This window comes from Myotis yumanensis, unplaced genomic scaffold (genome assembly GCF_028538775.1).
Source record: "Myotis yumanensis isolate MYYU_CA2020_CCGP unplaced genomic scaffold, mMyoYum1.0.hap1 SCAF_11, whole genome shotgun sequence".
NCBI classification, from domain to species: Eukaryota; Metazoa; Chordata; class Mammalia; order Chiroptera; family Vespertilionidae; genus Myotis; species Myotis yumanensis.
Window position 1 is genome coordinate 44,219,233 of NW_027223762.1, and position 15,116 is coordinate 44,234,348.

Sequence of the window (15,116 nt, forward strand, 5' to 3'; positions counted from 1 at the left end):
CCCCAGGGGTGATGAAGGTGTGGGCCCTGTGCCTCCTGGGATCTCCTCACCAGGTGGGAGCTTTTGTCTCTCCTAAGACCCCTTATCCCAGCTGAGTACTCCCATGGGGCACCCGGTAGGGGCAGCAGTGGGGCGTCTGTGGTAGACCTGGTAGAGGAGCACATCGCTTGAAACAGCTGTCACACATTCTCACTAGCCCGAGTCACTTTTCTCCGACCTTAGCTTCTTCCTCCGTGAGACAAGAAGTAGCACAGAGTGAGTTCTCCCAGAAACGGAGCGCGAGTAGCTAGCAGCGCCCACAGCGTGCAGGGATGCACTGCGTTTCTGCACAGAATCCTCACAGACACGTGAGCACCGGAGTCTGTGATGGCCCCTCCCTGGGAGGTGGGGGCTCTGGGTGTTCAGCTACAGGGAGGGGAGGGGACAGCGCAGGAAGTGCCCGGGGATGCCAGGCATTAAATCCAGGAGTGGAGTACGGGGGCCCTCCTCGCCCCGTTGTTCTCCCGCCCTTCCGTGTCCTGGGCATTGCAGCTTTCAAAGGCTCAGAGCCTGGGAACTGGAGGTCATTGCTTTGGGGTCCTCAGCCTTTTCCCAGGGATGGGGAGCCCTGATGCGTGGGGGGTGTTAGGTGGGTGGGAGTGCTTCTTGTGGCCCTTCTGAGAGGGGAGAAAGTACCCCCAGTGGTGGTGCTGATGGGGAGGCTGTCTGGATGGGGGGGTGTATAATCAGGCAGAGGGATGAGCCATCCTACGGTGAGGTGTGGGTGTTTGCACGGGGAGGGCCAGGCTGGCATGGTGAGGCTTTGAGCCACAGGCAGTGTGGGCTTCCAGAAGTCTGCTTTCGGAGGTGGGAGCCGGAGGGAGGAGTAGGGCTGCGTATGGTTAAGAGCCTGGTATTTAAAGCCGGACCCGCCGGGCGGAGGGAGTCCCAGCTCTGCTGCTTTCTAGCCCTGTCGCGTTGGGTAAGTTACTTCACTTGGCTTGCCTGTTTCCTTATCTGCAAAATGGGGTGAAGGTTCATTCTGTCGAGGCTTCCTTTTTTCTTTGAAGATCGGAGGGGCTATTGCTCCTCAGGCTCTTGCGGCGCTGGCGCTGGGTGAGGCCGGTGTCCTGGGGGAAGACCCCAGAGGTGAGAGAGGAAGTCCCACCAGCTGCGGCAGGACCCCAGGCGTGGCCCGCCATTTGACCCTAGAGATGCAGAGGATGCCGCTGGTATTACCTTCGGGGTCCCCTGCTGGGAGGAGACGAGGTGCCTGGGGATCCCCGAGGTGCCCCGAGATCCCGGGCCTGCCTGGGAAAGGCAGTGGGCCTGGGCCGCAGCGGACGCGGCTCCCTCGGAGGTGCCCCCGCCTCCCGGCTGGGCAGGTCCAGCCCCCGGCGGCCCTGCCCCCCGCCCGGCCGGCCTCCGGGATTGGCTGGTGAGCGCGCCGCCCCCTCCACACCAGCCGCGCCGGCGGCAGGGCGGGGAGCCGAGCCAGCAGCTGGCCGCCGCCTCCTCTGCAGTGCCTCCCTCCGTGCGCTCCGCTCCGGCGGGGATAATGGGAGGCCCGCCGGCCCATGCACCAGAGGAGGCCGGCCGAGGTAGAGCGGGCAGGGCGGGGAGGGACAGGCCAGCCCGGACGCAGGAGGAGGGGCAGTGGCCTTCTGGATCTGGGGAGGGTGGAAAAAGGAGAAATGAAAACAAAAACACACTGGAAGGCCATTGCGCCCCTCCACTGCGCGTCTGGGCGGCAGCTGGAGGCAGGAAGATGGTCCCCGCTGTCCTTTCTTCCCGCGGCTGCCTTCCCCCCACCCTCCGCTTCCCCTGCAGCGGTGCTGGGGGTGCAGCCGAAGGACTTGGAGTCCCTCCTGCTGTCGGCCTGGCTCATCAGTCTTTCTGGCTTCTTTTGCAGGTGGAAATAAAGGCTGGTGAAGGAGCCGGGCCCTGGGGACAAGCGGCCGCTGTCAAGGTACCGTGTGTGTGTGTGTGTGTGTGTGTGTGTGTGTGTGAGAGAGAGAGAGAGAGAGAGAGAGAGAGAAGAGAGGAGAGAGAGAGGAAGGATAAAAATAAAGGGTCTCCTCGGGTGATCCCTTAATCTCCCACTGTGTGTGTAGCAGCCGCTGAGGGGGAGGGGTGGCGGGGGTGTGGGCGGCCAATGAATTCTCAGGCCTGTGTGGGTTTTGTTTGGATTCTTTTTGCTTTCTCAGCTGGATGGTTTGGGTGCAGTTGGGATTGGGTTTGTTGAACTGTGTTTTTTTGTTTGTTTGTTTGTTTTTTAAAGACATGCAACCCGCTATCCACCCCTGCCCCTGCCCCTGCCCCTGGAAATCTCTCTGGAGAATGTCCCTGGCACTGCTGGTTTGCATCCAATCTGCAGAAATCCCTGGGCGGGGTGGCGGGGTAAGAGGGAGGGTAAATTGTGCTCCTGAGTCTGAAGCTGATAGGGTGTCATTAGTCATGCTGCTGTCACCATGGAGATGGCTGGAGAGGAGAGGAGGTGGTGGGGGTGAGGATATTTTGGGTAGGGTGGGGGCTGATGCAACATCATGACTGGGAAGCCGGCAGGAGGCTGCTGCTACTCTGTGCTTGGTGTCTGGGGAACCGAGAAGGGAATGTTACCAGGTGAGTAGGAAGCAGAGAAGGGGCGCCGAGCTTCTCCGTGTGGCTGTCTGAAGGTCAGGGCTGAGGTATGTGGGACAGGGCAGGGACTATAACTAGGAAACACAGGTCTTCCTCCCGGGTTGACAAGGACCAGGATCAGTAGATTTCCTTGGGCTTTCCCCCTGTTTTCGGGGCTGGGGACCCACAGTGAGTTTGGGATTACTCAGCAGTATCCTCTGCTGGCCCCAGGCAGAGAAAACAAAGCGGGTGGCAGCCCCGTGCGGCTGTCTCTCAAGTTCAGAGCCGAGAGGCTGGGGGACAGGTGGGCGGGGGCAGGACCAGATGGGACTTTTCTAAGGAGAGAGGGCGCCCATTCTTGCCTCTCTCAACCCCACCTTCCCCTCGGGCCCCGGAGCTGGGGGGACCTGGGGGGATCTGGTTGCTTGGGTAGCAGGTGGATGATCTACTTTGTCCCCAGATGCTCCTCCCTGGAAACCCGCCCCCTGCTTCCTGGGAAAGCTGTGGGAAGCTCCGTGGAGGTGCCGCCTGCCTGGCTGCCTGGGTGGGGACACTGGCAGGGAGGGGCTCTGCTTCCCCACGTGGGATGGGGGCCCCTGGGTGAGGCTGCAGGGTGGATCAGAAGCCAGGGTGGTTCCTTGGCTTCTTCCCACGGAACTTGAGGCAAGGAAGTGCTTAGGGGAGGGCAAGAGTTTTGTTTCTGGAGCAGCTTCTGGGGGAAGGAGACGAGCCAGGTGGCATTGGCTCCTCCGGGGAGCTGGGCATGCTTTGGAGAGGCTGGGAGAAGTGGATGATCACCTGGGACCAGACCGTGGGAGGCCCCTGAGGCAAGCAGAGGGTGGTTGATACTGGCGATGCTGTGGGTGGGGAGGAGAAAGCCGTGAGCTCACTCCACTCGCTCTTCTCCGGAGCAGAACCCCCAGGTTCCACCTCCACTTCCTCCCCTGGCCTCTCGCTGGCTGCCGACTGGGGACTGCGCTGTGAGGTCCGTGGTTATGGAGTGCACCTGTTCTGTCCCCCACCCTGGGGGAAGCAGGACAGGGGATGAGGACAGATGGGCTCAGGGAGGAGGCAGCGCCCTCCCGCCTCTGTGGCTCTCAGCCCTCTCAGCCGGAGCTTCCCTCTCTGCTGGGAGGAAGGACTGCTGGCAGGTTTGTTTACTCCTGAAGGCCCCCCTCCCTCCCGCCTCGCCTCCCAGTGGCTTCTCTTCTTCTTTCCAAGTGTGCTCTCCGTTTCTCCCTGCTGCATTCTGCTGGCCTAGCACCATGACCCTTAATGTTGTGGGCATGTAGCAGGGCTACTTGGGAAACCAGAGCAAGCCCTTCACATACATCTGTCTTTCCCCCTTCTCAGGGTGGAGCCCGAGCTGACTGTGTTTTCAAAGCTCTGAGGTTGTGTCTGTGCTTGTTTTTATTGTTGAGTTCCGTGTCGTCGGAGAATCGCCGTGTTCTCTTGGCCTGCCGTGGGCACTGCCAGCAAGCACGGGGATCTGAGCCCCCTTCCCCGACTTTTCTTGGGTGACCGGTTTGGTGCGGTGTCCCACATCCCCTGGATGAGGCAGTTTGGCTGGTCCTCTTCCATCAGCAGGTCATGGTGTAGGAAGCTGTCTGCTGTGTGAGCTCATTCTGAGATCAGACCAAGACTCTGTGAGACCCCCCTTGTCCTGTGCCCCATTCTGTCCCCATGGGATGGGTGCAGACGGGGGGAGTCCCAGGGATGTCCCAGGGGTGAACGGTATCCAGGAGCCAGTGGGAAGATGCTCAGCCGCTGTGAGTGGTGTCCTGCCAGGGTTTCAAGAAGATCCACGATGTAGGGTGTGCAGAGTTGAGCTTGTTAAACACAAGTTGTCACTGTACTGTCTGGTGTGTTACGGGTCTACCCATGATCTGCGGAGGAACATGCCAGAGCACACACTGTTGCTGCCGCCTCCTTCTTGGCAGCCTGGACAGGAGTGAGTGCCCAGTGCCGAGAGCACCATGCTGCCCGCCTTTCAGGCTCCCACGCTGCTCCCACGCGCTGCCCCCTGGGAATCCTCAATTGGCTGAAGATGTCTGGGAACTATTTTGGGACCGAGCCCAGGATCTCTGCCTTCGGTCTCTGCTTTTGACCACTGCAGAAGTGCCCCTTTGTGGAGAATCCGCCACCCTCGGCTTTCCACACGCCGTGGGTGACTCCTCCCGGTTTCTTGCCCGCTTTGCCTGCGCTTCCCTTGATCTCTGAGGGGCGTGTACACACTCTTGGGGAGAGACGGCAGCAGGTGAGCATGCCAGGTTAGGGCGGGAAATGAGCTGATGAGAGGATTTCGAGTTTGAGGACAGAGGGAGAGAGGGGGCTTCCTGAATGATAACAAGAACTGGAGTTAGAGTCCCAGGGCTCAGCTCCTCCTCCCTGGTGACTGAACTGGTAACTCTTGAATGTCCTGGGGGAGAGAGGACTGGACAGGATGGTCAGGTGCGTGGGCCCAAGAGAGCCTTCCCCGCACACTCGAGTGCCCACAGGGATCACTGCTGGGCTCTTGCAGCCCTCCTGCCGGCTCGCTGAGGAGGGGCCTGGCCCTGGGCTCCCTCCAGCTGCAGATGGACGTTTTTGCTAGAAATGGTCTTTGTGGTCTTGCCAGGTCCCCTCCCATTCCTGCCCCCCCCGCCCCCCCCGCCCCCCCCCCCCTCCCCGTCTCCCCCAGGCTGTAGGATGTTCAGCTGGCTGGGGGTGGGGGCAGGGAGTGTGGGAGGGGTTTGGGTTTGGCTCAGCGTTGGGTCTCCCAGTCCTCTCCAGTCCTCTTTCCCACCCTGACCTCTCAGGCCTCGCTTCCTCTCACCCTTGAGCATCTGGCAGGCAGCCGAGGACTCCCCCTTTGTTCCCAGCATGTTTGCAGCGGCTGAGGAGGAGAAGGAGACGGCTTCCTTGCGGGTTAGTTGAGGAAGCCTTTGGGTAGCTAGGGAGCAGGGGCGGCTCAGACAGTTAGAATCTAGAGATTGTCCTGCTGTCCAGGACTATGACCCCATTCACTTTCTCTCCCTTTCTTCCTGCCTTTGTCTTTCAACATTTACTGAGCATTTACTATGTTTCAGGGACAGGACTGGGTCCTGAAAAATAAGAGAAATCATTGTCATTTGATCTTCACAGTATCACCAGAAGCAAGAGACATTGGCTAAGTCTCCTAAGCTCATCACTCTGTGTGGGCAAACCAGCATTGGCAAGTTTCTGTTTTTTATGCAGTGAAGGCTTTTGGACCCGTGTTGGGGCCGTGCACCTGCACATGGCAGACCACACCCTCGCCCCCAGCTGTGCCTGGCTCTGTACCTTTGCTTGTATCTCTGGCTCAGTGGACCTCAGGGGACTTTGAGGGAAGAATCAACATGCCAGCCACGTTCTCAATAAATTAGCATCTCTGGGATCTGGCAGTTACAGATTAGACTAGTGGGGTCAGAAGTTTGAATGGAAAGCGTTGGCTTCAGATGTGTTGGGTTTGAGATTGAGATAAGGCTGGATAGGAATACCGTCTGGCCTTTCACCTGGGACCCAGAATGGCCTACACACGGGGCGGCTCCGGCCCCGCAGCCTTGACCGCTTGGGAGCGGGAACTCACGGAGGGAGACCCCCGGCTGAGGTGAGGAGGGCAAGAACGGCCAGTTGTTTCTTTTCCTCTCTGTTCCCAAACCTGCGACTTGGGTTCTGTCATCGGTTGTGAGGAAGTCCCTTCATGTCCCTGGACTTCAGTGTCCTCTGTGGAATGAAGGGGTTGCCTTCCAGAGTAAATTTTTCTCAAACTAAATGTGGCAGGGTGGTGGTGTTTTTTTCCTTAATTTCCAGAATGTTGCAGAGGGATACACAGACGGGTCTGTGAGCCGGGGAAGGAGGCGGCCCGTGCGCTCGCTCTGACCCCAGGATGCAGGTTCCCGCGGCTGCTCCGGCTCTAAAGGCCCATGTTGGTTCCCGCGGCTGTGTTGTGGGGGCTGGTGATGCACAGTTTACGGGCCACACCCCACACGGCATTACTTTAGAACCTCACATCTGGGAGAGCAGAGGGTCTCTGTTTGGACCACTCCACCCCTTTCTGGACATGGCTTTCCCTCTCTGCTGTCCTGTCCTGTCCGTCTTGGGGACAGAGCAGCACCTGGAAGAGCGGAGATCTTGCCGTCCCAGCGGCTCTCTCAGAGTCCCTCAGAAGGGTTTCTTGCATCTCAGCTTCTTAGGTAAGGGTGCCCCGTTTGCCCTTCCATCTCTGCAAGTCTCAGATCGTGATGGAGAAGCGTCAGAACCTGCGCAGACCCCTGAAGGGGCAGGAGTGTGTGTGTGTGTGTGTGTGTGTAAACGGCATGACTTAGAGCAGCGGTTCTCAACCTGTGGGTCGCCACCCCTTTGGGGGTCGAACGACCCTTTCACAGGGGTCGCCTAAGACCATCGGAAAACACATACATAATTACACATTGTTTATAGTAGCAAAATTACAGTTATGAAGTAGCAACGAAAATAATTTTATGGTTGAGGGTCACCGCAACATGAGGAACTGTATTAAAGGGTCGCGGCATTAGGAAGGTTGAGAACCACTGCCTTAGAGGAAGGGGACAGTTGAGGAGGCCAAACCGGTAGATGCTGGAGTGACTTGGGCCCTGCAAGGTGCTGAGGCTTCACCCTTCGGCGGCTCCCGGCGATCTGGAGGCAGAGCCCCTTTTCTCTGAGGCTGATCACAAACTGTCCTGGTGTCGGTCAGGACCGACATCGCAGTATTTTTGATGGTGTGTGTTTGTGCATCTTCTTCCTACTTTACTTGCCCCCAAGGAAGTTTTTTTCCGCTGGAGGATCTTATTTAAGATGCTAACGATTAGACACACACAAAAAAAGTAAAGCACTAATTTCCTTCTACCCCGGCTACCTCACCTTAGAGGAGAATTGGGGGTGGGTGGGCACAGAAACAGTCCGTAAGAGGCAGCCGTCCCGAGTAAGGTTAGGGCCTGAGTAAATCCTGGTTGCCTCGGTGGCCTGGAACTCTTGTGCCCTTGGTGCTGAAGTAATTGGATTTCCCAGCCCCGCCCCCAAGCATTTTTTCAGTGTAATCCTAACCCCATGGGCTTTGCGGAGGGAAACAAAGACATTGAAAGGGTTTGCAACTTGTCCCTGACAGTGAGCTCGTAAACTCCCTGTCCTGTTGGCTGTGTGTTTTCCTGCTTTGCTTTCTCTGAAGCATCGATACCCACCCCCCCACCCCACACCATCCCCCTCCTCCCAGGCTGCGCCTTGGGTCCCAGCCCTGTTAAGCCGATAAGAGTTTATAGAAGGAGCCAGTTCCTGCCAGTCCACCTTCTTGTCTTAGGAAGGCCCCTCTCTGATGTCTGCTGGCCACTCTGCAGAGGAGGGAAGAACTAGGGAGAGGCGGACGGCCTGGATGGGTTCCAGACAGACCCTCTCTACCACACCTTCTCCCTTGGGGGGACCCCTGGGCCAAGTCACTTGTCTGCTGGCTTGAATAAGTTCGGGATGGGGTCCAGAGGGTGCCCCCTGAGTGCACCAGGCTCTGTTGGACCCAGAGAGGGAAGACTGTGCCTTCCCAATTGGGTTCACTGTTGCCCTACACGCTGCGCTCTGGGGGACACAGAAATGGATTTTCAGTGGAGTGTTGGAGGCTGTGCCCAAGAGATGCCACCCCCCCCCGCCCCCCCGCTGTTTTCCCGGCACTATGATCCCTCTCTCTTCTCTCTCTGGGCTCTCTATCCTAGAATACTCCATAGCCTCAGCCCATCCCCACTCTCTCCCCTCTTGCTTTGAGCTCAGCTAAGTTCTAGGCTGAGCAGAGACGTCCTCTGAGGGCACTGCTTTGTGGGACGTGGGCCAAGGGCTCCTTGTGTCAGAATCATCTAGAAGTGTGTACAAATGCTGTGGGGCTGCTGGGCCAAGAGAGCCAGCGGTGGGAGTCAGACCTGTGGGTTCCTGTCACACAGCTAGGCAGAGGGGGTGCAGGATGAGGGTGGCGTGGAGACCCCAGAGGTTAGTGTTGGAAGCTCTGGGCAGGTGGGCCGTGTGGCCTCCCCCTCCTCACTGGCCCTGCCCTTGTCCCCGAGCCAGGTCCTACCTGATGAGTGAGCTCTGCTGACCTCTGCCCTGTGGGCTGTCTTCCCACTATTATTTCTCCTTGGTTTCCTGTTTTCTAGCTGTGGGTTCCCAGTGGTGTCATTTGGACCCTGGGTAGTAGTTAGGGCTTAGCTCTGGGGTTGTGTGGTTGGAGTGGTGTATGTCTTGGGGTTGTACTGGCAAGTGGTCCAGAGCAGCCTGAACACCCGCTGGGAGCCAGAGCCCTTGGTTCTGTGCCCACCCCCTGGGAAGCCCCCCCTCACTCTCGAGGCTGCTTCCTCCGAGTGAGGGCAGGGTCCCCCACGGGGTCTCTGTCTGGGGAAGAGAGATGTGGAGGAGGACTGGGTGGTTGCCAGGGCACTTCCGCCCTAAACACTGGCTCCCACCCCATAGCCTCCACCAGGACGGGCAGGGGCCACGCAAGCTTCAACTCGCCTAGAGCGTTTCCAGTGGCCAGGCCCTCTGGTTCAGCTAGTTGAGTGGTTTTCAGTCCCACTGCATATTAAAATCATCTGGGAGTTTTTTAAAAAAGAACATATTAGTGCCTGGGCCCACACCCCAGAGCGTCTGATGTAATTGGTCTGGAGTGGAGCGTGGGCCCCAGCATTTTTCGAAGCTCCCAGGTGATTTGAATGGCCTTCGGGGTGAGAAGTCACTGCCCTCATCCTGGGCTTGCCGCGCAATTTTTTTCTCATCCATTGATCATTTTAGTGATAATCAATCCAGAGCCTGGGAAGATTAAGGCAGTGAGATGTGTCAGACACAGTACTGGGTTGAATGTTCTGTTCCATGGGCCCGATCCATGAGTTCAGATTTATTCCAACCAGAATGTGAGGGCAAGTCTGCAGCACATGACAGAATCTCCTTTTTCTCCTCTCGGTTTTCAATTATTAAAAAACGGAGCACCCACTATGTACAGCTGGGTGAGTCTTCACAAAGTAAGCACGCCTGTGTCACCAGCACCTGGATCGAGAAAGGAGTCCCCTCACTCCGTTCCGTGTCCAGAATTCCCACGGCCTTCGGGCAGTCAGGTCCGGCTGTGCCTCGTACAGCCACGCGTGCTGGTGCGGGGCCCCCAGGCCTTCAGCATGGCCTCCGCCAGGAACATCCCCCCACACGTGTGTGTGCGGGTGTTTCCTGCAAGCCCCTCCCTGGTGTTCCCCTCTTCCCCATCACCTTAAGCTCCTTTTCCACCTTGGCCTTTAGGCTTGCCAGCTCTCTTGGCTAAATCCAAACATCTGTTTCTTTCTTTCTTTCTTTTTTTTTTTTTTGGCTTTTCGTTCTCTCTTTTGAGTATACAGATAGGACACATTCTTTGGAAAAATTAGGAAATAGAAATAGACAGAGGGGGAGGAATTTGCCCAGCGTTTCACAACCCAGTTAACCACCATTACCCAGAGCACCTCTCCAGATGTGGTTCTCTGTGTGCGTGCACTTGTTCTGTGCTGTGTATAAAAATGGAGTCACGCTGCGTGGGAGCCTACTTTTCCCCACGTCATGACCAGCTGTGATGCGCTTTGTGGAGCGCTTACTATGTGCGGGGCGCAAAGCTTTCATTGTTCACTCCCGTAGTCCTCATGACAGCATGGTGTGAAGTTGAATTATATTTTTCTTTGCCTCTTGTTAAGATGAATTGAGTTAATGCACTTCTTAATATTGAACTATCTTTGAATATATTATCCTTGATAATGGGTGTGTTTTTTTTAATTTATTTCAGAGATGAAAGGAGAGGGAGAGAGAGAAATATCATTGATGAGAGAAAATCATTGATTGGCTGTCTCCTGCACGACCCCTACTGGGGATCCAGCCGCAACCCGGGCGTGTACCCTCAACCAGAATCGAACCCAGGACCCTTTAGTCTGCAGGCCTACGCTCTAGCCACTGAGCCAAACCGGCTAGGGCTGGGGTATTTTTTTTAACATGCCGTTTAATTTGAACTATTAATGTGGGAGTTTTGCATCTATATTTGTTAGTGAGATTGACCTATAATTTCCCTTTTGTGTTTTCATTGTCAGATGTTGGTATTAGAGTCATAGTAACTTCATATAATGGATGGTGAAGCTTTGATTCTTTGTACTTTGGGGCAATTTAAATAATACAGTTTAAGTAATAATTTTATTCGATCAGGATTGAAAAAAATCTGCTGGTGAGCCTATCTGAGCCTGGTACTTTCCTGAGGGATGGGTCTTTGCAGCTTTCTGATCTGTTTTTCCTGTGGCTACTGGTATAAAATGTTTACTTTGTGTTTCCCTTAAAAATGAGCTGTTTTCAGACTTATTAGATTCATGTGTCTATAGTTATTCCTTTTCAGTTCTCTTCATGTCTGATTTTTTTCACTTTCTCACTTTCTAATGTCGTGTATTAATCTTTTCTCTCTTTTCTCTCGTTAGCTTTGCCAGTTTCGTGTAATCTAAAAGTGCACAGATTTGTCAGGTGTGCCTTCTGTCTTCTAAAGCGTTAAACTCCTGCTTCATGTTTATTGTGTTTTCCTTGGGTTCACTTTGGGATGTGCTTTTTCTAGATTCTCAGGTAGATCCTTAGAACACCGTTTTCCCTAAATTTTTCTTCTTTGATCACAAACACATTTAAAAATACAACTTTTTGTCTAAGTTCTCCTGTGGCCTCATTGTCCAGGGTTTGATACGTGACGTGTGCTAGAGCTCTTGCGGAGGTGCTGATGGCATCCCTACCGCACAAATGCCAAGTCCTGATTTAACCTGACACCCCTTCCTCCCTCCTGGAGCCCCAGGGAGAATCCCTGTACTTGGGACAATGCAAAGCCAGAGTGTAGCACTTGGTTCCTCTCGGGGGCTTTGTCCCCAAACCCCTAGGTAAGGGACCTAGTCACGGCTTACCAGCTTAGCAACCAGGACCTGCGGAAACTTTTAACCTAAGCAAAATCAGTTTGAATTTATTACGTAGGACCAGAGAATCTCCCAAGCCCAAGCGGAAGTTTTACTCGTATTTAGAAGAGCCTCACACTTTAGCACCAGAGGAAATGAGGCTAGAAGCCAAGGACAGTGAGAGAGAGAAGCGGGTAAGAGGCATCTGGCGCGAGCTCATGGCCTAGCTGAGCTGGCCTGGGCTGCAGGTTCGGTTCCTCCTTCCTGCCTCTTTCATGCATCTCCAGAGGATATGGCCCAGTCGGTGTCCCTGAACCTGGGAACAGTGTCCTAGGATGGAGCGGAGAGAGGACTCATAGTGCCAGGGAAAACAGGAGCATCTCTTGGGCGCAGCCTCCAGGGCTCCCCTGAAAAAATCCATGTCTGCACCTCCCCACCCCCACACTCAGGGTGTAGGGCACCAACAATCCCAGTTAGGAAGGCACAGCCTCCCCTCTCCGGTCCAGCAGGACCTGGTGAGTGTGGGGGGGCACCCTCTGCACCCCACCCTGAATGTGTTTGAGCCAGCAGAGAAGTGACTTGACTCAGGGGTCACACTCAAGGGAGGATGTGCAGCACTGGGGGGTAGATATTTTGACCCTTTATCTCCTTACCCTTTATCTTGACTCCATAAAGAACAGCAAAGGCCAGGGGGAGGGTATGGGGCGGGGGGGGGGGGGGGGGGGGGCGGGGCGGGGGAGGAGAGAAGGGATGGATTTTGAGTTCAACTTAGAAACCAATCGCAATATTCTTCTTCTTCTTCTTCTTTTTTTTAAAATATATTTTATTATTTTTTTTACAGAGAGGAAGGGAGAGGGATAGAATTAGAAACATCGGTGAGAGAGAAACATTGATCAGCTGCCTCCCGCACACTCCCCACTGGGGATGTGCCTGCAACCAAGGCACATGCCCTTGACGGGAATCGAACCTGGGACCCTTGATTCCGCAGGCCAACGCTCTATCCACTGAGCCAAACTGGTTAGGGCAATTCTTCTTTTTTTTATTTTCCAAAATGGGAAAGAAAGTTTTGGACTTTAAATAAAAGTAATACTTGCCCATTTAAAGAAATCAAACAATATAAAAGTACATAAATTGGAAACTGAAAATCCGTCTTTCTTCTCCATCCCAGTGTACTCTCTGTGAACAATTTGTACATATCTTTACGACTTTAAAGTGAGCACATGAACTCACTATCTTTCCCACACAAATGTGTTCGTACCATACTTTTCAGGTTTGGTGTTCTTTTTCCTGCTCAGTAATATGTGGAGGACGTCTTTCCATGCCAGTACGTCTATCTTGGCCTTGTAAATGGCTATGGAGTCTCTCATTTTTTAGGTTTATTGTCATTTGTTTCCTGTTGATGGACATTTACAGTTTCTGCATTTTGCAATTATACATGAGAGGGTAGTTTATAAAATGTTTTGGCTATTTGTTTAAATATTTGTGTAGGACAAAATCATCCAAATGTAATTTCCATTGACATTACCAAATTACCCCCCTTCCCCAATGGTAATCTGATAATATCGATTAAATTTACTGTCCCACCTACCCTCAATGAGGAATGACCAGTTTTTAATTTTTGCCAATTTGGTAGTGAAAAAGATACCTCCTATTATTTTAATTTATTTTATTAGTGAATTTGAAGATGTTTTAACGGTTAACCATTTTTGCATTTATTCTGTGTATTGTGTATTATATATATATTACCCACTTTTCATTAGATTGAATTTTAATGGTTCATACAATTCTCATATATTATCAGTATTAATCTCTCTTCTATTTTGAAAAAATTGTGGCCTCTCATTTTTCTTTTATTGTGTTTATCATGTGGAAATTTGATTTTTATGCAATTGGAATTCATCAATATTTTGGCACCCAAGTTTTTCACTTTATCATTTTATTTTAGATATGTAGAACTCTAAGCTGGGAGTTATTTTACATATAGTGTAAGATAGGGATTAAATTTTTCCCAAATAGAAGGCCTATTATGTCCAGTCTATTTATCATTTCCCACAAGGTTTATAATTCTACCTTAAGCATTTTATAAATACTCATATATTCATGTTTATTAGGGCCTTTCCTCATTTCTATTGAATTACTTGTCTGATTCTATGTCAGTATTTCATTGTTTTAATTACTACAGCTTTTATATAACAGTTTGGTTTTTAAAAAACTCATTTTTTCCACAACATTTTTTTTGGCTTTTCTTTTTCACTTCCTTTTCAAAATAAGCTTTTAAACAACTTGTCAAGTTCTATGAAAAATGTTTGGATTTTTCAACTGGAATCACATGGAAGTTATAGATTATTTGGGCAGAATGGGCAGCTTTATAATGAGTTTTCCCATCTGGGAAATGGGAAGTGTATCTTTCTGTTCATTCCAGTCTTTTTGTGTGTCCATCAGAGTCAAAGTTTTCTTCACATGCGTCTTACATTTCTCATTACGTTTATCGCTAGGATGTTGCAGGTTTCGTTGTTGCTGCGGTAACTGGTATCTTTTCTGCGACATTCTCTAACCCGTTCCTGCAGGTATATTAGAAGTGCTCTGGTTTTTGTCAGATGCTCTGTGATGCCGTCTCAGGGCTCAAGCAGCCCCTTGCTCCCTCAGCCCCCAAGTGCGTTGTCTGTACCTCCGTCGCAACACTTTAGGAACCCGTGTGAGTTCCTAGTTGGTGAGGTGCTCATCTTACTCACTTTCATTCCCCGGTATCTGGCACAAAGCCTAGGATGCAGTAAATCCTTTTAATAAATGCTGTGGAATCAGATTGATGAGAGAGAGAGAGAGAGAGAGAGAGAGGAGAGAGATTGATCGATTCACCCCCACAGTGTGACATCCTAGGCCCAAGCAAGGAGCAGAATCTAAAGCAGCCGTGGGGGCTGTGAGCCGGACAGCAGAGGTGGGGCGCCTGCCCCGCTCCCACAGTAAAAAGAAGGTCCTGGCATTGCCCACAGCAGACATCAGGGCGGAGCCCTCTGATCTGATACCTGTAATTACCCTGGGACTGACAACCCACTGGTCATTAACCCTCATTAGTACTGACTCGTAGGGAGAGCTGCCTTCTTGGTTCCCAGGCGCCTGAAGGCAGCACGCGGTACCTGCAGCTGCTCTTTGGGGATGAGGCGTCATCAAAGGCATCCAAGGCGTCATCAAGTCTGAGCAGAGCTTGCGAAGACCCACCGCTGCTGGCATTGGCTCCAGTCTGTGGGCTGGTCTTCCTTCTCCAGGGGAGCGGCTTTCTCCTCCCCTCTGTTCTCCAGTCTGTGGCCTCCCCACCCCCCCCAGGGACTGTCTGTGGACTTTATTCCTCTCAACACGCTAATCCTCCTCTTCTTATTTGCCTTTTGAGCTGGTGCTTGTAATTGGGGAATGAAAGACCCTATTTCTTGAAGGAGCTGTCCCCTGCCCTCCTGCAGGCCCAGTCTCTGCTGCCACAGAGCTGGGAGGGAGATGGAGGTCTCCCCCTGCCCAGGAAGGCTGGATCTGCCCGGACCCCCAAACAAGGGGCCCCCTCATCTCTGGGGCAGGGGGGCTACAGACCTGCAGATGTGAGGACCCCTGCTGCTCCTAGGC

General features: G+C 53.2%; 1 protein-coding gene across 4 annotated transcripts in view; it reads left to right on the forward strand.

Annotated features, from left to right (window-relative positions):
• TET3 (tet methylcytosine dioxygenase 3) overlaps positions 1-15,116 on the forward strand; it is a 93,502-nt gene that overhangs the window by 17,084 nt on the left and 61,302 nt on the right. For 3 of the 4 annotated variants that reach the window (XM_070429499.1, XM_070429498.1, XM_070429501.1), the window contains one exon: positions 1,892-1,948. In XM_070429499.1, the coding sequence (XP_070285600.1) occupies positions 1,892-1,948 (57 nt within the window). Of the gene's footprint in view, positions 1-1,498; positions 1,581-1,891; positions 1,949-15,116 lie in introns of those variants that run through there. The other variant, XM_070429500.1, reaches the window with a different exon arrangement.